The sequence below is a fragment of the Oculina patagonica genome, chromosome 6, assembly GCF_052425735.1.
Source record: "Oculina patagonica isolate OP01 chromosome 6, crgOcupat, whole genome shotgun sequence".
NCBI lineage: Eukaryota > Metazoa > Cnidaria > Anthozoa > Scleractinia > Oculinidae > Oculina > Oculina patagonica.
In genome coordinates this window covers 3,233,858-3,255,239 of record NC_135763.1, presented here as the reverse complement: position 1 = coordinate 3,255,239, position 21,382 = coordinate 3,233,858, and the positions used below count along the sequence as shown (strand labels likewise).

At 38.8% G+C, this 21,382-nt stretch overlaps 1 protein-coding gene across 1 annotated transcript in view; it reads left to right on the top strand.

The window, feature by feature from the left end:
* LOC144656149 (dynein axonemal heavy chain 8-like) overlaps positions 1-21,382 on the top strand; it is an 80,911-nt gene that overhangs the window by 10,567 nt on the left and 48,962 nt on the right. The window contains exons 13-44 of the mRNA XM_078516376.1: positions 265-611; positions 1,154-1,482; positions 2,202-2,494; positions 3,148-3,323; positions 3,947-4,037; positions 4,128-4,193; positions 4,295-4,507; positions 4,664-4,725; positions 5,517-5,568; positions 5,702-5,833; positions 6,124-6,233; positions 6,658-6,754; positions 7,301-7,498; positions 7,795-7,860; positions 7,935-8,027; positions 8,200-8,307; positions 9,216-9,307; positions 9,940-10,285; positions 11,362-11,496; positions 12,236-12,295; positions 12,442-12,606; positions 13,036-13,156; positions 13,626-13,846; positions 14,256-14,324; positions 14,557-14,655; positions 15,179-15,316; positions 15,661-15,881; positions 17,584-17,747; positions 18,320-18,465; positions 19,231-19,432; positions 20,000-20,340; positions 20,761-20,868. Of these exons, the coding sequence (XP_078372502.1) occupies positions 265-611; positions 1,154-1,482; positions 2,202-2,494; positions 3,148-3,323; positions 3,947-4,037; positions 4,128-4,193; positions 4,295-4,507; positions 4,664-4,725; positions 5,517-5,568; positions 5,702-5,833; positions 6,124-6,233; positions 6,658-6,754; positions 7,301-7,498; positions 7,795-7,860; positions 7,935-8,027; positions 8,200-8,307; positions 9,216-9,307; positions 9,940-10,285; positions 11,362-11,496; positions 12,236-12,295; positions 12,442-12,606; positions 13,036-13,156; positions 13,626-13,846; positions 14,256-14,324; positions 14,557-14,655; positions 15,179-15,316; positions 15,661-15,881; positions 17,584-17,747; positions 18,320-18,465; positions 19,231-19,432; positions 20,000-20,340; positions 20,761-20,868 (5,061 nt within the window). The remainder of the gene's footprint in view (positions 1-264; positions 612-1,153; positions 1,483-2,201; positions 2,495-3,147; positions 3,324-3,946; positions 4,038-4,127; positions 4,194-4,294; positions 4,508-4,663; positions 4,726-5,516; positions 5,569-5,701; positions 5,834-6,123; positions 6,234-6,657; positions 6,755-7,300; positions 7,499-7,794; positions 7,861-7,934; positions 8,028-8,199; positions 8,308-9,215; positions 9,308-9,939; positions 10,286-11,361; positions 11,497-12,235; positions 12,296-12,441; positions 12,607-13,035; positions 13,157-13,625; positions 13,847-14,255; positions 14,325-14,556; positions 14,656-15,178; positions 15,317-15,660; positions 15,882-17,583; positions 17,748-18,319; positions 18,466-19,230; positions 19,433-19,999; positions 20,341-20,760; positions 20,869-21,382) is intronic.

Sequence of the window (21,382 nt, the reverse complement as noted above, 5' to 3'; positions counted from 1 at the left end):
GTTGGAGTTTGAAATTAAAAACGTATCTCAAACAGGGTTGTCAATAACTTTTTATTTGGCCATTCTATTTCAGTATATACTGTAGGCATAACAAGGTGGCACATGTCCAACAGGCCTCCTAAGGGTTACTTTGTGTTATAGTACTTATTGCACAGCTACAACTATAACACTTACTAGTGACACCAATCATAGGTGTTACTGGTTATGGGTTCAACCGAGAACTCCGTCAATTTTACATAGTTTGGTTTGCATTTCACATCATAGGAAGTTATAGCCATTGCAAATCAACGTCGCATCTCCTCCCCTGCGAGCCCCCAGATCACACCCAGTCCGAGCATGAGTCATGGTTTGGACAGAACTGGTCTACTGACGCCTCGTTTCACCAGGATTGGCACCATCATGTCGTCAGCCCCTGGGACGCGAGCTGCCACTGCTGTCAGTGGCTTGACAGATGAGTCAGTGATTGGGGATATTTTTGGTCACTTCTGTAGTCTTGTTTATCAAGCAGTGCTGGAGTGCATAAACTCTTCTCTTTTGATCATTGGTGATTGTGTTAAACCTCCTGGGCGAATGCAGAGTGGAATTGAAGTTGAAAGCAGGAAAATCTCAAGGTATGCAAATGATCTTCATAGAGCAAAGTTTTCCAGTGCAAATGCACTACTACTGTTTTCAGTGTAAATGCACTACTACTTACTTTGCAAAAAACCCTGAAATGCAAGAAAGGTATTTATCAATCTATGAAACAGTCGTAATTGGAAAAAATGTTTTCCATCCCCTAAGTCCTTCCTTTTGCATCCCTGTCTGGAAGCTAGACCAGCATATAACCGGAAGTGTAGGATGTGTCTGTTGAAGGTTTTGTTGAAATTCTGACGAAAGGGTTTTGTACCTTATTGCTACTTATTTTCGTGGGAACTTAATTATGCGAAAATGGAACAGGCATACTTCGTGGGGCTTAATTTTTGCGATTTTGCCAAAAATATGTAATTAACATAAAAATACAATAGAAAAAGTTTGAAATAAATATTCGCGGTCTTTAAATTTGCGATTTTTTTGAATACATGTAGCATACAAGAACATTTGTTTCAGTTTTGTATAAGATATGCATCTTTATTTTTTTAAATGGTTAACATTTCTTTGTACTTGTCTGATGTAGATCTTCATGGGAAGAGTCTTCAGATGATGGATCTGAAAACAGTGATTATTCCGAGTCTTTGAGTTCCCAGTATTCTGATTGGAGCACTAGTAATCAGGAAGGGCTACTTCAGTTTGAAGTTGATGTACAGTTCAATATCCCAGATATTGTCATCAAGCCATCTCTTCAGACAATCCAAGATGGAGTGCAGCGTGTAGCTTCTCATTTAGTGGACATCTCTAAGACAATCATGTGGTGGGCAGCCGATGTCAATGAGTCTTTCCATCGTTCTGTTGCACAAGATCCTCAAGTGAACAAATCTTTAGAAGAGCTCTCTACTTCAGTTACAAGTAATTTGCATCTCTCTTTCTTTACTTCTCTGTCTATCTCAAAAGTCAATTTTTATAAAAGGTAGTGTTCAGTCAGACACTGTACTTGTCTTAGCCTCCTTCTATTATTGTAATCTGTCAAGTGGTTTTGTGAACGAAGAATAGGTGGCAGCCACAGATTTTTTTATTTACGTTAAAAAAGTGTTCTAACTACAGTTGAGCCCCCTGCAGTGGCCAACCTAGGGCATAACTACTTGTAACTGGCCATTTTTGAGAGGTGACCATGGTGGGCTGGGGAGGTTTCAATGAGATAAAAGGTATGGATCGTCAAGAGTGTGACCAGTGGAAACAAAAAAATACTTAGAGAGAGCTGACTGATATGAGGAGGTGGCCTTCAGTGGTAGTTCGAATGTACAGTACATTCATTTATAGACAATTTACAGTGTAGGTGGTATGATCTGTTCCAAGATAACTGTCATTTGCTTAGGAAGCAAAGAAAACCGTTACTACCTAAGTTATACAAGTCTTCTTAGTACAAGTACCAGTCAATGAACATTCTCCTGCAATTGATAAAAAGCGAATATCACTAATGTAGTGGGACTATGAGCTGCCCACCTTTACATTTTGTTGCTGTTATAAAATGTTGGATTTGCCACCCATTATAGTATAGCAATGGCAAAACTAAGTCTGCTCTAAGAATATTAACTAAACACGATGACCTTTTTTAAACTCACTAACAGGCCTCCAACAAACAGTAGAAAGGCAGTTGTTCAATTTCCGCCGCTATGACTTTCTCTGGAAGGATGATATGCATGCATTGTATCAGGTGTTTGTTGACAATGATCCTGGAACAACCATGTTCAAGCTAGAGGTAGAGAGACTGCAGAATATAGAGCATGGTGTCCTGGAGATTCCTGGTCAACTGATGGTTGGATCAGTGTGCTTGAACACCTCACCTATCAAAGACTCCTTACATGGATTTGCAGTGGCTTGGAAAATGAGATATTCTACTCAACTACACGAGGAAGCCAAGGTTTGTTTCTTCATATTTGTCCTAATTTCACTGCAGTTCTCACCAACTGTTACAGTTTTAGTGAGAGATTTGTTCGTTTTGACTATTCCAACATGTGACCTCAATCTGTTTTCATGGGTGCACAAGCAGTTTCATTTTTGGTGCTAACTTCCTTTTTACTTGTGGTGAGTACCAGTCATTCCATCTGCCGGCCCAGTATCTAGAATGACGCAATCATCTATACATACCTTTGCAGGATTGTTCTTGCTGCATTTTTCTATGATATTGCTTCAAAGGGCTATACTTCACCAGGTCCCACCCAGGTCCACCCACGCCCTTTAGCAATGGTTGGACCTACCAGAGGTGAAACTCCAACTGATAAATGTGTGTGTTCCATATAACGGGAAAGTTCCTTCCACTGCAAGATTGTTTCAAAGGTTTAAGACATGCAAACTCTGTTTGATTAATGGTTTCATTTTTCACTGCCATCAATCATCTTAGTGGACCTCACAGAAAACATAGGTTCACTTTAATAGGTTCAAATAAATGGCCACTGTAATTACGACTGATGGCAACAATACAATTGTTAGTTTAGTTTTGAACTCCAGAGTTTGTGTGTTTCTTATGCAAGTTTTCAGAAAACACTTAGTTTACTTTTGTCTTGTTTCTTTCAGATTGAACTTGACAAGATAGTTACACACAGGAACAGCATCTATGAACGTCTGTCACAGCCTGTTGTCACTTTAGACGAACTCAACAGTGCCTTTCAACTTCTTCAAGAACTGGGAGACATGGAGAACACTATTGATGACATCTATCTACCAGTGGAGAATATTTACGCAAAACTAAGGTGAACTAGAAATGAGCAAAATATTGGTAAACTGTAGAGTAGGTATTGCAACAGTTCCCTTGGTGTATTGGTTGCCCAGGGGGGGGTACTCCGGGATCAAAGTGACGGGGATGATCGAATGGAGGCAAAACTCAGGACCCAAAAAAATCCCTGAGTCTTCCGACATTGCCCAAAAAAATCCCTGGACCAAAAAAAACGCCCAAAAAAATCCCTAGTCAAATTACCCCTAAATTGCCAAGGCCGCGCTAAGGCACTTTAGTTTGATTTTAATACCCCAAAAAGTCCCCTATTTAAATCAAGTCACCCAAAAAAATACCTGCCAAATTCTCCTACCCAAAAAAATCCCGGAATCGAAAATTTCGACCCCAAAAAAATCCTTCGCACATCCCCGTCACTTGGACCCCGGAGTACCCCCCCCGGGATTGGTTGACACTGTGATTAAAGCAAAGCGTACTTAGGCAAATGGAATGGAACAAGTCCTTTTTTAAGTGTTCATGTTATGATCTGATAGCTTAACTTTAATATATTGCCCAAGGATTCTTAACCTAACTAAGACTACCTGTACCTGTATTTAACATCAGACAATAGCCAATTTGTATGAACTCTTCTCCATGTTCTTCCAGGGAGTACAATTTGTGTTTACCACGGAGAGAAGTGGAAGAAGTTGATAATCTTCGAGATGAGTGGATTAAATTGATGGAACTGGCTGAAAAGGTAAGCCATCGGCATGACTCTCTTCTGTGTCATTCATCTTTCAATGTTTATTGTCAAAAGCTTACTTTTTGCGGTTTTCCTATACTTTAGGTTAGAGATGAGCTGTTAGTTCAAAAGCGAGGAATGTTTGAACAAGAACTAGACAAAGAAGTCAAGGTATGATTTATAGAAACTATGTTTGACTCACTCAGTCAAACATTTCAGTCTCCCACATTGCAGACTTACTTATATCTAATGACTTTTACTCCTTTTTGCAGGCGTTTGTTGTGAATGTGATTCAGTTTCGGAATAGCTTTGACTCTCAAGGTCCAGGGGTACCTGGTGTGAGACCTGCTGAAGCTGTGGCACGACTTCAAGATTTCCAACAACACTACACCCAGTTTGAGGCCAAACGAAAGACTCTGGACTCTGTTCAACTTCTTTTTGGAATTGTCCCCACACCTTTTCCTGAACTGGACAAAACAGGCGAGGTTAGTTATGTTTAGTTGTTTCAAATACATTTTGTATGTCTGTAAGATATAAACCAACTTACTTGTGCTCAGCTGTGCATGTGCTACAAATTAATAGACGTAAACACAGAGTTAAACATCACCATTATTTTTGTCTGTTTTCTTTTTCTTTTTCAGGAACTAGAACTTCTTGGTTTACTATATGGCCTGTTTCAACAGTTCATCTCATTTGATCAAAGGTTGGTACAATAGTGGTGTCTTTTCCTTGCTCTGATTGCAAAAGTATTGCAAGTGTTATCAACCACATCACTGTCGTACAAATCTAAAGCAGTTTTCAATACTTTTCCAGGGTCCTAAAATTTGGAATTCTCTACCAGAATCGATCACTGGTTCGAGTAGCTTCTCTTCTTTTAAGAAAAAAATGATTAAATTTCTAATAAAATGAGTCTGAAATTGGCCTAGCTGCACATTCACAGCGAAATTACAAACTTATTGCTAACCCGAGGTGGCCTCCCCCATAAGCCTTGTGGTTTCTTGGAGGTCTCCTCGCCCTATCTTTTTAAGTCATTTTAATTTGTATGTTTAATTCTGAAGTGGCAAATAAATGATGATGATGATGAAGTATACTGTTTATATGACTGGATTTTTGAAAACCAGGTCAATGAAATTTTCACCATTTTGAGCACAAATCGCTGTAAACACGTTTTTTTTTTCTCCAAAGTGGACAAAATAAAAACTAAAGGGTATGTCAGTATTAATTCTCTTCTCCTCTATCCTCCTCTCTCTTATCCACCTTTCAGCGCTGTTTTTTATTTTTTTCATTTTCTTTTTCTTGGCATGTTTAAGCTGTACTGCACTGTAACGTACATGGTCAAAAACACTGAGGTCACTTTTCTTTGACCACAATTTCATAAATTCAGACATAAAATTATATAATTCGTATGATGATAGTAACTATCCAGTTTATAGCAGTTTACTAGAGCCATTTTTACTATTTATCGTGGTTAAGGCAATGTATCGTTTCTTTAAGGTTTAGGGATACCTTGTGGTCAGAGGTGGACCTGGTAGTGGCAAATCAGGAGGTAAATTGATTACCGTAATGATTCGAATGAACTTTGTTTCTGTTTGTGTAAAGTAACCTTGCCAGTGATGCTTTGTGGCTTAATTTATCGTATTTGTACCATTGGAAACTTAAAAGCATGGTTTGTGTTATAGATGGAGCATTACTGGCAGGAGTGCCTCCGTTTGCCACAGAGGATACAAGAGTGGGATGCTTACAAAGAAATGAGAGAAGCCATAAAACACTACCTAGATGTCTTCCCCACACTGCACAAACTCAACTCCAAGGTATGCAGTTTTAATTAATCAACAAGTTTTAAGTCATTTTTCGCATTGGGAAGTCAGAGAATTATATGCTTCATTGAGTTAAGATTTCAAGATCGCCCGAGATTGGTTACATTTTTTAAAGGAATCCTTGAGGTAGACTCGATTTCCAGCCGCTTTTTCGGGAAAATGAGCCCGCGGTCATCTCCCCGAAAGCTCTCGGGGAGGAACAAAGACCGGACCCGAGAAGGCGGCGGAAATCGAGCCTATCCTTGAGGTAGATTTTTGCATTGACATACCTGTTAATTTTGCAGGAGATTCGTAATCGTCATTGGCTGCAAGTGATGAGTGTAACAGGATCGTCCTTCCAGCTTGAAGCACACATCTTTAAACTTGTTCATTTGTTGGATATTGGTCTACTTCAGTAAGTACCAATGGAAAAGTGTGTCCTTGTATAAAATCAGTAGTTTAAATTTCGTTATGCCAACCCATGCAGTTGGCTTGTAGCCCGCAAAAATGTGATGTTTATTATGCTCTATGGTAGACACCTAGCTTTAACTGCAGGACTTGAGGAAAGATCTCTCATTCTAGAAAAAGGCTTTACAGCCATCCTAGAGGATGTTTGATTTATCAGTGATCCTAAAGACAAATTGACCAGCAGAGGAGTGTAGAATAGTGCCTTTTATTTCACATCATACGTCCACACTCTGTTTAAACACATATTGATGTCCTGTAAAACTAGGTAATAACAGAGGTTATTATGATAACACATGCTAAATATGACAATGGTTGTTTTTCAAATCATGCACGTTTGTCAAATGACATTTTCTTGTGACATTTCTTTGTAGACACCAGGCAGCTATTGAGGAAATCTGCAGATGCGCCAGCAAAGAACTGGAGTTAGAGGCCAAAATGAGAAGCATAGAAGAAGAGTGGACTGAACAGGTATAACTACACCACGAACACATTCATTGTACTACGTATACTCCTTATACTACTTACACATTTGACTGCATACTAGTTATACATTTACTTTTACTCACACATTTGGGTATCAAATTGTTTCAAAATGAGGTTCCCTTGGTTAGCTATTTGAGAGAGGATAAATGATCAGATTTCAGTAAACAAATTCTACTGACAAATGTCAAAGGTTGCTATCACCATTTACTTTTTTGCCACTTGTCAAATGTCAAAGGTTGCTATCACCGTTTACTTTTTTGCCACTTGTCTTTGTGGTACAAATTTCTCTTTGTGTACCAGGGATGTAGCTAAGAGCCGACTACTGGCTAGTTTCACCGATTACTAGAACACAAAGACTTGGTGGTAATTTAAGGGAACACAGGAGAGAAAACCAGCTAAGCTTGCTAATGAGCCTACTTAGTTTTTTCTTAGTTACATCCCTGTGGTACAAATAAACTGTTGTTGCTGCTGCTGCTGTTGTTGTTGTTGTTGCTGTTATCCCAGTGATACTAACAACCCTCCTGTTGGTAGGTTCTTATCTTTGAGAACTTCAAGAACAGAGGTCTAGTGTGTTTGAGTCACAGTAACACTGAACATTTGTTGGACCGTTTGGAAGATGCACAGGCCACCCTTGCTGTGATGCTAACCTCACGTCACATAGGACCACTTCGTGATGAAGCAGCAGCTTGGGCCATCAAGTTAAAGGAGATCAGTGAGGTCTTGGAACAGGTACGAGAAAAACAAAGTCAACGAAAACTATAAACCAGAGCCGTGCGCTAGCAGATCCCGGGTGCCACAAGGAATTTACTTTTGCCTTTGGGCTACTTGTTTAACTTTGTCATCATGAAAGCTTTTAAGAGCTTATAAAAGAGCCTTCGGGCATTTGGGCACCCTGCAGTTCTAAGAGCACAGCTTTGTTAACAGTCCCTTTTTGACTACGAAGCAGTTGTTCCTGCTTTCGGCATTTTTTAAGGTTGTTTTGTGGTCTTAGATTGTTGACCCTACACAATTTTCTTTTCTTGTAGTGGCTGACAGTGCAAGATTTGTGGCAACACCTGGAGGAAGTTTTCAGTCATGGTGCAACAGCCAAGGTAAATTAAGTTGTGTAAAGTGTTTAGTACAAATGATCTCATCACGTGTAACATTTCCTCTTGTGCCTTTGTAGGATCTTCCTCAAGAATACACCCGGTTTGCTAGAGTAGACAAGAGCTACATGAAGATGATGAAAAGAGCGTATGAAACGAGGAATGTATTGCAGGTATTGACAATAACAACTTACAAAAGGTGTCAAATGGACATCCGAGTCTTGAAGCACAGAACCTTATTTTAATTTTTGTAGTTATTTTGATATCCAGGGGTTCTTGAGTTGTACTTATACTTGTTTATACAACTGCTGTGTTGGCCTGACTTGAGTGTTTGTATATACGTAGTGTTGTGTTGGTGGCGATGTACCGAAGAGTCAAATGTTAAAGCACCTTGGCGAGGAGCTGGAGATTTGCTTTAAGTCACTAGTTGGATTCCTGGACTCAAAACGAAAGGTAAACAGGCAATAGCCAATACAGTAAAAACCCGCGTATAAGAACACCTATTTTGGCGGTTCAGGCTGATTTGGTTCTTATATAAAGGGTTATAATCTGCCAAATCAGTCTGTAAGTGTTCTTAAAAAAAATTTCTTAAAATAAGGAACATACTAGTCTACCAATAGATGAAATCAATATATATATGCACACAATTGTATTTTAATTTTAAAAAAATTAATAAATCAAGGCAATACTGTAATGTAATTGGGGTGGAACTATTATGTGTGCAATGAAAAGTAGTGTTGATCTTTGATATTTTTCCATATAAGAACAACTTTCATTTTTCAGGCTGAATGTGTTCTTATATAAATGGTACTTTATTTCCTAAAATCAGGCCTGGGTGTTCTTAATCCACTTGTTCTTATACGCGGGTTTTTACTGTAGCTTAGATGATTATCAACTTAAAGTTGAAAAAAGTATTGAAAAACTGCCCTTAGCGAATTTGGAAAAGCTGAAGTTTAAAGGGTAAGCCCATCGTCAGAGCAAATTAGAAGATTTTGAGTAAAAAAGGAAAATATGGTCTAGTAGTTTTCCATTTATTTCATACCGTAACTGGGTGTTTTTCAGTGGTAGTGTCCTGACATCATGTTACTTGAAAGGACTGTTGGCGGTGCATTGTACTTCACCAGTAATCTGTTTGAGTAACCTCACAAAATGCTGGGGGGTAGCAATATTCCTAGATACTTCAAGCTACAAAAAACGGCAAAAGCTCTATCAGTTTGGGTACTTTTGTCCAGTGTATGCAGTTACTAAACGTGCTAAAAGTGCTGAATTTGTACTTGATGACAGTAGTTCTCTGTTTAAAGGTGTCTAACAGTCTAGAAAGGAAACTGATGGCTATGTGCTATGTAATTTTTTCCTTCTAGGTTTTCCCTCGCTTTTGTTTTGTGAATGATCCTGTTTTGCTAGCAATCCTCAGTCAGCCCTACAGCTTGGACTCTGTGAAGCCACACTTCAGGTAATGCCACTGCATAGATATATTGTTACTGATAGGAAATATTAGTAGATTGTACATAACTGGGCTCATGGATCCCATAGCCTGTTCTTATTGTGTCAGCCCGAAACTTGTGCCGCTCCCCCCTACCAGCCCTGTCTGTGTGGGATTAAACGTTTAAGGTAATTCCTTAGTATTGCATTGCTCATCCCCCAATGTGCATAATTTCACGCATGTTTAAAATGGCGGCTTTTTTTATAAGGCTTGGCTCTCAAGAGAGGTAAATCCTCGTTTTCTTGAAAATAGGTACCGGGACATATCATTTTTCCTCTGTTTCTGAGTCTAGAAATCGCCTTTTTTTAGAAAATGAATATAAACAATCTTCTTCTGTAGAAAATTTAATAATCAACGGAAATGTGAACCTAGCCAGTACTCGTGATAATCAGTAGTTGTTGATATTGTTAAGAATTATAGGGTACCGGTATATTCAAGGTCTTCCTGCGCCTAAATTGAATACCGGGACCCCTATTCTTATTTCAAAAATAAAGTTCTCTTAGGATAAACAACCAGTAGGCAAAGTTTGAGCAAAAATCTATTGTCTGTTCTATTTCGATGGAATGACCTTAACTGCGTTTGGTTTGGCTTGTGTTGTTTAGATGCATCTTTAGCAATGTACGTGATGTAGAGTTAATTCAACAAGAACCAGAAGCAGTTGTTGTAAAGAAGAGTGCAGTGCTAGGTTCCTGGCGGGGTAGAAGTGGAAGAGAAGATTCCAGCTCACCAATTCAACTTCATGACACAGTAAGCAGCCGGTTCAGAAAGATTTCAGACATTGTCGTCCAAGCTGCTAAAGAATCAGATGCTGGTGTCCGAAAGTCAAGTCTTCTGCTATCAACTACAGATGTACGAAATGTAGAACTTGACTGGCATAGTCATCTGCCAAAAAATATCGCTGTGGCTGTAACTTCAGAGCAGGGAGAGACTCTGGAACTAAACACTAAGGTAATGAATTAACAGTAGTGTTGATGGTATCTCAGTGATTCCAAGCTAGTTATGTTGAGGCCACACTTACATGAATAGCACCCATATGTACAAAGACAGGACTGTATGATTTGTGGCCTCTGGATGGGATACTTGTCCATCAAAGGCTACAATCTCTCACACTAAAATGCATTTGTCTGCCACACAACAATGCAACAGCACTTTGTGGCCTCTGGATGGGATGCTTGTCCATCAAAGGCTACATTCTGATGTTTTTGTCAGCTAGCCAATTTTACTCCTAGGTAGAGACACTGTGAGAGTTAAGTATGGTTCATGCCCAAGCCACAACACAATGACCCCAGCCAGCACTCTCACCTGGAGTTCTTGATCTGTAATCCAACACGTTTTAACCATTACCTTATATCGTTTTAATACAATTTTATCTCGTTTTCATGTAAATATAAATTCTTAGATATTTTTTAAACTTTTACATCTGTAAATTTAGTTAGGATCGGGCAGGCGAAGAGCCACTCTGTGGATATACTGCCCGAAGTGCCATTATTATTATTATTATTATTATTATTATTATTATTATTATTATTATTATTATTATTATTATTATTATTATTAAGCCGCCTTGCCTCCCATTTTTTTTTGGGAAATATGCCTATTGCAATCACATGGTACAGCTAGAAGGCAAACGAATGCGACAGTGTCCAACAAAAAAGCGTCTTTGCCGGGTCAAGCTTGAGTTTTCTTTGTTTCTTTGAATGTCTTGGTACATTAGTTGCCATGTAGCATGGCACATTTTGTGCCATGTGACGGATTGTTGCAAAAGACCCATTCTGCTAATAAAATAAATCGTGGTGTTCAGTGTTGTTGCATTTGAAGGACCCGGCTGTTTTTTATATACAGCATGCCTGAGTATTAAATACGGTTAAAACTTACACATCATATAATATAAAGTAGATATTTTTACTGTTCATAGATTGGGGAGTAGCAATTTTCCGCTTTAGTTACCTCATTTTATGTTATCAAAAGATTGTTATTTCGTTTGCCAGCGATCTAAGACAGTTTTATACTTTGCATTACTGCAGGTTCCTCTTGTTTCTAGCGTGGATGTGTGGTTGGCTGCTTTGCTGAAGAGTATAAATGAATCTCTTCAATCTTCCATTGTCAACTGCATGCAGGACATTGATTCAGGACATAGTATTGAAGAGTGGATTTCAAAGGTTTGCCACTGGGCAGTTACTGATTTTAAATGATAAATAAATGATAATGCATTTATATAGCACATTTTTCATATGTATAGGTTGAAATACGCTGTATATATACTGTTATTTACTACACACAAAGGCCAGACCACAACACCGGGAGCTTCGTGCCCTACTCTTGCGAATAGTGTGTGGGTTCTTTCACGTCCCCTGCTATAAGACTGAGGATATAGGAGACGGGGCCTACGGTTTATCGTTTTTTTTTTTTTGAGAAGGCTAGAATGTCTAACCGTTTGCAGATTTAAATACAAAGGCAGCACATTCTCCTCAGTTATTTTAAGACCCTGAGTGTTGGTTCGGTCTGGGGTTAGAACCCTCGACCTCCCTCACAGCAAATCCGGTGCTCTTTCAACTGACCTAGCAAGGCGGCATTATTTAAGTTATTCAAGTATTTTTTTCTACCAAGATTTGAGTTCTTTTTTGCTTCGCACATCATATAACAATGTACTAAAATAAGTTGGTACGGTGTGCTTTAATTTGAAACACTTATTCCTTGGCATATGTACATTGCTGCAGTAGCCTGTTTTTGAACCTTGTGTTATAAAATCACCTGGTACGCATAAAACAGGCAACCAAATGTTTTACAGCCAAAATGCAATACTGTTAATTCACTGGTGACTCTTGACCATTTATTTCTTGTTTAGCTCTTGTTAACTTTTTAATCAGTTATGTTGTAACAACTTTGTGTTTTCTTTAGTATCCTTCGCAGGCCTGCAGATTAGGTTTGCTGTATATTTGGACAAAGGAATGCGAGGCTGTAAGTGCCACTGTTCTTTTGTATGTTGCTACTCTGTCTTAAAAACGTGACTTGATCGATGTTTTCAATTTGGTGTTTTTGTTACGAGTGTAGTTGGTGCCATGTTTTGTGTTTAATTTTGTCATTGCTTCTTCTTCTTTCGTCAGGGAATAGGAGATATTCGCATTGATCGCAAAGCAATTCCTAATGCTTCTCGCCGGTTTTGGTCGATGATCAGCAAGTTGCCCAATCTTCTGGCAAAAGGCTCCTGGAAACATACTGACACTCCAATGACTTCTTATCATAAACTTCGGCTGGAGACCTTGGTGTCAGTAAGTACACCATCACAAATAAAAAATCATCTATCTGTAGTAGTAGTTTTAACTCTGATGCCTGTTTGAGAAGCACAACCAGCCGCCAACACCCCGTATTTTGTCTTGGGTTTTATTAACAGTAAGTAACAACAGGCAGGATAAACATTTCAATAAAAATAAAACACCATGTTAGCATTTTTGAGCTCTCATGCTACATGTAGATTTTAAGGGAAAATAATTGTAGTGTTCTATCAAAGTTGTTTTTACTAACGAATAAATAAGCCGTCTGTAGACATTTACCTTTTTGTGTTGGGATAAATCTTGATAAGGCATTATTTGGAAGATTTCATAACTTGTTTTATTCTCAGTGGCTGACACTTAAAACAAAACGGTTTCTTTCTGTATAAAGTTCTTTAAACAAAAAAATTAAAATGTTATTTTCCACAGCAAGGAATGTACTTGAGAGATGTCTTGGAAGATCTTGGTCGACGCAAACTAAGAGACGTGGTAGATTTTGAATGGAAGAGAAACATTAGATTTTATGGAACAGACAACAGCAGAGCACCTGGTGAGTGTACGACTGATTTATCTTATGAGACACTTCTACTGTTAAAGGGACTTTGTCGCGGATTTTCACAGATTTTTGAACAGCCAAAATTTATATTTGTGTTGTAGGAAACCTAAAAATAATGGTTCATTTTTATAAACAATTGCTGTATTAGAGCATTGAGACTGTTTACAAGCGTGTTTGGCTGCGGATGGCTCGGATGGGAAAGGATTGCAACTTGACAAAGTGAGGCTAATGTTTTCAAGTTGTTTCTGCGCGCCTTCAAAATATCGATATTTATAGCCCGTAGCTTGATTTCTATCCGCAAATTAAGGTTATATCTCCCTTAAGATGTTCAAAGACAATGTTTGTCATGGGTAAAGTTGCCTACCACTAATTTCAGAACAGTTTAGACCAAAAATCTGCAGAATTCCCGTGACATAGTCGTTTCAAGGATTTGAAAGTAATTTTTAATTTTTTGGTTCTTCAGGAAGGACACCTTCCTTGGCCTCCGTGCCTTCTATGGAAATAGGCATTGGCCGTTCGTCATCCTCGGAGCCTCCTACAATTGCTACAGATGATCAAGATCAAAATGACATTTTTGTTCATATGTTGGACTCGCAGCTACCTTACGGTTATGAATTCTATGGCTGTGATGTTTCCCTTGCTCTCACTCCCATAACTGAGAGGTGTTTTCTGAGCTTGACACAGGTAAGGGTAGTTTGTTTGGTGGAAGATTGATGCAGGCCTGGCGATTTTTTACGCACCATTACCTCTTCTTATTTACAGCATTACACATTCCATCTCCAATTCATAAATCTTTTGACGAAAAACCTCAACAAAATAATCAAGAGTCAGCATGTAGCTAAGCTGCTTAATTTTGTCATAAATACTTCTTCCATGACGAATGCAAGTGAGTTCTTTGTGCATGGCTGGCGTTTTATAGTCCTTTTCCCTTGTGCAGCTATTTCCTCTGGGCCTTATCCGCTTAGCTCTTTAATTTTTGACATCTCTTAAGAAAGGACATTGAAACTCAGTCTGTACTGAGTCAGCTGCCTTTTCAGATGAAGCTATCTTCAATGGCACACGCATTGAGTTATGTTTTGTTGATTTTCTGAAGGCCATATGGAATTTCTGTGGAGGCTCACTTGTTGGACCAACAGGAACAGGAAAAACTGAAACAGTGAAGGTATTGTTTTCTCTTTGTGTACCTAAACCTGTGTCTATGAAAATAAGTACTACTTTAGAACGGCGTTTTAAAATACGAAATGTTGAAACACTGCTTGAGTTTGTAATGAGGTATTTTAAAAAAGTTTATGCCACTTTAACAGAGTCGTGAATGATGTTGTTAGATGTAGAGGTATTACTCTGAGACAAAGTTATAGCACCGTCAAGGATTCACTAATCATTATTTTTTCCAGGGCCTTGCGTCACTGCTTGGTCGGTATCTTGTCACTCTGAGTTGTTCTCCAAAGATGTCTTCAGCTGCAGTAGGAAAGATCATTGTAGGCTTGGCAGAGGTGAGAAAATATTCTTTTTATTTTGTTAACATTTGAAAAAAGAAATGCCATATACGAAATGTCATATATTCGAACTGCGAGTGAAGAGGTCTTTCATCCGCAGCTCAAATTTATGACATATCATATATTAGCTTTTGTATCTTCATTTTCTATGGGTATATTACGAACTCACAAAATGACCAGCTCCCAGTTGGCTTGATAGCTCAGCTGGTAAGAGCACAGTACCGGTATCACAGAGGCCATGGGTTCGAATACCATTCAGCCTGAAGTTTTTGCAGGCTGTCTTTTCTCAACTGCTTAAGTTACGTAAAAAGTTGTTAACATTGTTAGATAGATAGATACTTTATTAACGTGAAATAAGCTTACCTTTACGGCTAGTTTACAGTTATTCCACGAATTAAAACTTAAAATCTAAATTAATTAAAATACATACAATATAAAAATGCCAGCTACTATAAAAGATAATCACTTTCTTTTTCAGCCTGTCGTTTTGTTCAAATAATTTCGGTTTCTTTCATTTTAGGAGGGTTGCTGGGGCCTGATGGACGAGTTCCACAGAGTAAACATGGAATGCCTTTCAGTCATGCTGTTTGAGATTCAAGCTGTGCTACTCGCAATGAGAGGTGGACTTCCTACTTGCACTCTTGAAGATGGAAAGGATGTAAGTAATGTTTTAGGATGCTGCTTACCACTTTAGTTCGTTAGCATTTTCCTAGTAAAATTGCTCTAAAAATCGAGACTAAAGTATACATTAGTTTCAAGAGCAGCAGTTATTATGGTATTCCAGATAGCCTGTGGGAAAAGTTATGGGAGGTGCGGAGAGTTTGAAGTATGAAATTCGCCGTTTTAACCGTTCCAGTACTTTTCTCTGTATATCGTTTTCTGAGTATTAATATTGGTGTACGTTATGCTCCATGATATGGTATATATGCGAGGATTTTTGTTGCTTCACAAATCAACAAGGGGTTACAAGTATGTTCTGACGGCATTTTTTTTCCTTGACAGATCACTGTTAAACCCAACTTCTCCATTTTCCTCACCATCTGTACCAATGGACAAAATTTTGAGCTACCTTCTGAACTCAGAGCCTTGTTCCGTTCTGTTGCCATGGTGATGCCTGACACGTCCTTTATCCTGAGGGCCCACTGTGCAGGGCAGGGTTTTAAGTCGCCTAAGATTTTAGCTGATCGCCTCAAGTTAGTCGGAGATATTTGCAAGGAGCAACTGTGAGTATCAATGATGTGACTTCTCTGCCCCAAGCTTAAAATATTTAATTATCCTTACAAATTTTCCTTACATAGTTATTTGGGTACGATGCAGCCCTGCCTAACGATCACCTCATTTATACAACCACGTCGCTATTACAGCCACGTTTCTGGCCTGAAAATTTTTTTTAATTTAGAACCACCTTTTATGTGAACACCTTCTGAATGCGATCAATGACCGCCTTTTGAAGTCCCGCTATTAAACGTATCATGACCATTTAAGGACGTTCGCGCCAACATTTTTTACTCGATAGATTTCTTTATTTTTTTTGCTGCGGTCAGATAATGAGTTGCTTGTGTCAGAAATGCAAAAAAAAGTTGGGGTCACCGACTTCGTTTCAGAGAAAAAGCGTGTGGAAACTACCCTGGTTTTGAAAAATTGGCGCACGGTAATTCAGCATGGTTTACAGGGTTTATTGTAAAAAATATCGAAATGAGTAAACGGAGGCTAACGATCTTAATCACATTTTGTAGAAGTGCGTCTGTTGCGTAAATAATTCCTAGTTTTGCCATCTTTTTTGTAGAACTTAACCCTGGAAAAACGAATTTGAAACTGTTGTACGGCAAAATGGAAAGCTCAAAAAGTGGAATTCAAACCGTCAGTGTGACAAAAAATCAAACTTCCACTTAATAGATTTTTTTATTTTCTCGCAAAACGTAGATATCAATTAATGAAAGTGGTCCGTTGAGAAAAAAGTAGGGGTCACCGACCATTTAAGAGAGCAAATTGCAAGCGAAGCGAGCGGAACGGCAACCCACCCCCGAGATAAATGACAAAAAAGTGAGCAAATATTAAATAACAGTTGTGATAATTTAGAATAAAATATGTCAGTCGTGTTTGCTGTTGTCCGAAGAGGAATTGATGGGAGTCAGAATTTAAAAGGGGTTAGTATTGGTGTCACAGTCTAAACCTTTCTCGTTAATACCACCCCCATGTAATACGATCACATTTTATGGCACAGCAGTGGTCATGTCAGCCACGTTTCACTGTAAAACAAAGTCAGTTACTCTGGGAATATTAATTTTTTGGTACATCAGCTCAGCCTTTCATAGATGATCAGTTTCTTTATTCACCGATCCTGTCTGCTTGACATTGTATTGATATTATAAGTGGAAATAGGGCCTTATCACGGTTTTCAACGCCATCTTGACTAGTAGGCAAAGGGGGTAGAAATTACAGTGTTTGTATGGGAATCAGACGGCAAATATCTTTTACAAAAATTTAATTCTAGACAACTTATGAATTGCAAAATTATAAGTTATTATTCGCCGAGTTTGAAGGATGTAGCTCGGCTAGAAAGCGTTCAGTTACGTTTTTAATTTCCCATACATTTGTCTATAATTTTTCCTGCGAACAGCGTCAATCATGCGGAAACAAAAATTTGGCAAGTATGGGAAATTAAAAACGTAACTGAACGCTTTCTAGCCCAGCTACGCCCTTCAAACTCGGCGAATAAAAACTTTTGCCTAGTATCTTAATTTTACAATTAATAAGTTGTCCAGAATTAAATTTTTGTAAAAGATATTTCCTGTCAGATTCCCATACAAACACTGTAATTTTTAACTGCTTTGCCTACCCGTCAAGATGGCGTCGAAAACCGTGAAAAGGCCCATTAGATGTTAATCGTTCGATGCATTTGCGTTTTCTACGCGTGTCCCACAGGAGTGGAAAGAGTCACCACAACTTCAGTTTGTCTTCGTTTGTGGGCGTCATTCAACATGCTGGCCACAAACGCAATTCTCAGGGACCACTGGGGAGCAAACTGAACACTGCGCAAGCTGAGTTGCCAAGACCTTCTAGCACCCAGTCAGTAGCTACACAGTTTGGTAAGGAATACTCTGATCTGATATCGCTTCTGTATTTAGTTCACGGCATGACAAGGTCTGTATGTTAATATGCAGTGTTTATAGTTACCGATCACAGAACTGCAGTTATTCCTTTGTCAATGATTATATGATAAATTGTATTACAATTTGTTGATGTTTACCACATGCCGTTACATGTGCCTCTGACTGAGTAGTCAGGGTGCAGTGAAAATCCTGCAGGTTCATCGGGCATACAGCACAACATTCCCATACTTAACGCAGAGCGAGTTTTTTAAGAAAGCCGGTTTTCTTGTCCACTTGGACCTAACGCAAGTGTTGAATGATGTGACCCCTTTTGTAATTAAAGTGACAGTTTTGATGAAAGCTGAAAACAAGGAGACGGTGTTATGTACCCGTTGTAAAGCTGGTCAATTCAGTATTGTAAGATAGCTATTTCTGGACCAGCCCCCATCAACTGATCCTGCTTTATTGGCATACATCAGTTCGTTGGATGGTATGCTGTATAACTGCATCAAAGGGATCACCAGATGACAGTTCATAAAATGATCAAAAACCATTTTGGGTATTTACAGGTGCTGGGAAGGACAGAGGAAGTCAGTTTGGTCAGAAAGACAAGAAGCCAACTACTCCATCCTCTTTATCCTCAGCTGCCAGATTAGAGCACTCATTTGTGTTACAGTCACTGCATGAATGTATTGGTCCAAGACTATCACCAGAGGTAACGGTATTGCCATTCTAAATGGTGGTACTAAGAAAGTGGTATTGAGTGTAAGGTCCTTGATATTGCCTAATGTCCACTGGACAAAGGATTGAAGGTTTAAGTTGGACTCTTACAGTATGCAAAGCTGACGAGGACAACAGTTAGGAAACTAGAAATTGTATTGTTGGTCACCTTTTATCAATCCATACATATATCACTTTGTTTACCCTCGGATTTGAAGAGTAGCTTATACAGCTAATATCTCCGAGCATTTCACAGTAAGCACAGTACAACGGGCAAAGACCAGACCACAACACCGTGAACTCTATGCCCTACTCTTTACGATAAGTGTGTGGGTTCTTTTACGTCCCCTGCTGACCGTAACACTGAAGATGCAGGAGACGGGGCCTACGGTTTATCGTCCTTATCCTTATCCATCCATTGCCAGTCCTTCCTGAGTTTTTAACATTGAAGAGTTTACAAAATTATTATCCGAGATTACAGTCATTTTCTTTTTGTCATTTGGAATTCCTAATAATTGATCTCATGGTTTCAAACAAGAAAAATGTAGCGTGCTATCACGGGAAGTTAAAATGGGCCTTATTCGCTTTGTAGCGCAAAGAGAACAGTAAACCGGAATACATTTTTTTCTAAGGAAAATCAGTCCACAACTTGGCTGCTCAGAGGAACAGTGCTAGCGTTAAATGAAAATTAAGAACATTATTTATGACCTTTTAATCATTACGTGGTGATGCATTATACGACCTATTTTTTATCATTAAGGAACTGAATATATTTAACATGGCTCTACGTGATGTGTTCTATGGTTTGCCTAAGCCCCCCGCTCCAGCATATCACATTACCAAAGTAGTTCAAGATTTCGAGAGTGTCCTCCTGACACACACGAGAGAGAAAGGTTTTGTTCCTCATCAGCCATGGATTGCAAAGATACACCAACTATGGACCCTGTCAAAAGTTCACAGAGGTATACTTATTCTTTATACAAGTGAATTCTACTGATTTTGTTCAGGCAGTTTATAGCGTGTGACAGGTGAAAATGCTTCGTTAGTTTGTAACAAGCGTAAGATGGATAACTGATTGAAATGTAGGCGTATACATCACTGTTCAAAGACTGCTGTCACTTAAAGGTAGCCTAAAGCGTTTTTTTCTTAGGTGAGTAACAGTGGATATAAAACCCATAACATGTACCCCTAGAAAGTTATCTTTGCAGTGTAACTAGTTAAAGCCATTGGAAAAGTGACGAAGTTAGGGTGGTTGAGTTGGCAGTATATATTAAATGTGAAGTGACTGTTCATTGAACGATTGCGTAGTTTGATACATTTATTGTTGCATAAGCCTTGTGTGTCGCTATAGCTAGGTGCCTTGGGCGATGAAAGTTGGAATATGTAGCGATCAACCCAAGCCTTTGCACCATATTACCTTTACCTTTCCGGACTTATTTCCAACCGAGGAAGGACGTATTTAGTATCTGTCCCTGTTCCAAAGGGGACATTTTTGATCGTATGTGTTTCGTTTGCCTTAACTTCTCCAGGTATCATTGTGGCTGGACCACCAGGTACCGGTAAATCATCCTGCATCTCAGGGCTTGTGGAAACCCTCAGTGAATGTTCACTGATTAAACACAAGAACACAGGCTCTCAGATGCACACTCACAAGCTACAGAGGATTAATCCCCTGGGAGTGTCCGACCCTGCTCTCATGTTTGGCAAAGTGAACTCTTCATCTGATTTCGAGGATGGCATCTTCACTGCATACTTCAGGAAAGCCAATAAGGAGCACAGTGTCCACAAGATGACAACTTGGATTTGCTTAGATGCGCCATTGCATCAGGGATGGGCAGAATTTCTGAGCAGTGCCTTGGATAAAGGACAAGTAATAACTTTTTTACTGCAATCAGCAGAAAATTATATTATGCCATCTAAGGAAGACCTTTAATTTCAAGTTGTCTTGCAACGGTTGCGGTAGTTGAAAAGTCATCTCAAGTCTTAATTAGTGCGTTCAAGCTACAGTTTGTTAGTTTTACGATCTAATTGTTATTTAAAGACCTGAGCATAAATTACATTTCAGAGAAGAAAACGTACCGTTACAAGTAAAGAACTGTCTCAGTGAAATGACGACAGTCAGTGTCTTTGGTCATTTCTTAAAATCATTTTTTATTTACGAGCCAATTCCTTTCTATAGTCTTGAATATATATTTTGTTATATTTCTATTAATTTGGCAAAAATAAAGATTTATAAGAAATTTAATGCTACCTGTAACTAATATGATCGTAATATCTTATTTGTTTTCAGTATCTCAACTTATTGAATGGCGAGAGGCTGTATCTATCAGAATATGTCAAACTCATATTTGAGACTGATGACTTGACAGATGCTTCTCCTGCCACGGTCTCCCGATGTGTGAGTTCAATTTCTTTACAGTGTGCTTAATAGGGTACAACCAATTGTGCCAATTCAGGTTAACTTGGAAATGAGACCATGGTTCCCTGCGCTGATTCAGTGGCACCGAACAGACTGTTTCGGTGAATATCTATCAAGACCTATCATTGCCTACGATTTTCGGATAAAAGTGTGACGAAAAGCTGGCGTTTTCTTTGCCTTAAACTTTCGTGACATGGGGAAAGCAATGCCTGTTGTTTTCGGAGAGAGAAAAATGTCGTTTTCCGTACGAAAAAAGGCCAACTGGCTACGATTTTCGAATAGGCAACAGCTTCTCGTTTTAAAATTCGGGAAATTATATTTTGTTCCCTAAACTTTGAATGTTCAGCTAGCTGTCTGAACAGATACAATTTTCTTAGCGTTTAAAAAGTAGCTTTTAAATCGTACAAAAAGGACACTTATAGCGTAAAAACGGTGTTCCGACACCTACAGTAAAATTTGCCCGTTGCGGGTGCCCCTGCTGATTAGCTTGTCC